The following is a 1,019-nucleotide window of genomic DNA, read 5'->3' on the forward strand; positions in this document are numbered from 1 at the left end:
ATCACGTTTTCACAATGTCCTCAACTTGAGCCTTTGCCTCGCTTAGTCTTTGCCTTACTGCGTAATCCCCTTCTCCGGTTTCATGAAGAAGGTGTTCATCCTGACTACAGAATCTACTTGCAATGCCTTTTCAGGTAATCACCCTAATAAGATAATGACTAGTTGTGAGTTTTATTGTATATAAGGCTACGATTGTTACAAATGTCAACTTCTGCATTTGTTTTCTGAAAATTGCAGTGTGTTGGACCCGAGCTCTCTCCACTGCGGGATTTACCCAGCGCTAATGTCATATTCAACACCGGATACACTGGCATATCCGCGTCATTCATTGAGCCGTGCAGCATTGATAACAAGTGGTAGTCCGATATTTTTCCTAGATGCATATACCACTTTGATAGTTTTCTACTCATCAACAGCAGACCCGTCAATACCTTTTCCTCCTCCTCAAGACTGTAAGTTTGCTCGCCAAATGAAATCCACTTCAACCACCTTTACCATCTGTCAGGTTATGTTGATTTGGAAACTTGATCGTACAGGTTTATTGAGGAAGACCATAAACAAGGTTAAACAAGAAAGGAGCATCACACCAAAGCTGATGTTTATCCGAGGAGGACAAGATGATGCTACTACCTTTGAGAACTATCTTATAGAAGAACAAGATGTGGACGGTAACGGTTTTGCTAGTGCCAGTTTTGTGTCTTTCCTCGATGATATTTCGCAGCGTGTCACTGAGTACATGAAGTGAAAAGCCAAGTGACCCTTTAGTTTTGTTATACACCCGAACTCAAAAAATTTAAACGTGTCAAACGTTTCCCATTTAGAGTTTTTGCTCTTGTTGTAAAATTTGCTCTTAGACTAGCATCCCAACTTTTTTGCTCTCTAAATCCGAATGAATAATTAAGCAAAAATTGGTTCTTCACTCTTTCATAAAACTTTCACTTACATGTCTGTTAACCTGTTAACAGTAGAGCGGCAAAACAATTTGATATGAGTCTATGACATTCTCATGGCCACAAACA

The 1,019-nt window shown here is 39.7% G+C and overlaps 1 protein-coding gene across 1 annotated transcript; it reads left to right on the forward strand.

The window, feature by feature from the left end:
* Positions 1–6: 6 nt before the first annotated feature.
* On the forward strand, positions 7–922 carry LOC104774419. The gene is made up of 3 exons (XM_010499029.1): positions 7–134; positions 238–452; positions 537–922. Exons 2-3 carry the CDS (start codon positions 284–286, stop codon positions 743–745), a joined length of 378 nt encoding a protein of 125 aa, XP_010497331.1. The 5' UTR covers positions 7–134; positions 238–283; the 3' UTR covers positions 746–922.
* The last annotated feature ends 97 nt before the right edge of the window (positions 923–1,019 follow it).

Source organism: Camelina sativa, unplaced genomic scaffold, assembly GCF_000633955.1.
Source record: "Camelina sativa cultivar DH55 unplaced genomic scaffold, Cs unpScaffold02790, whole genome shotgun sequence".
Taxonomy (NCBI): Eukaryota; Viridiplantae; Streptophyta; class Magnoliopsida; order Brassicales; family Brassicaceae; genus Camelina; species Camelina sativa.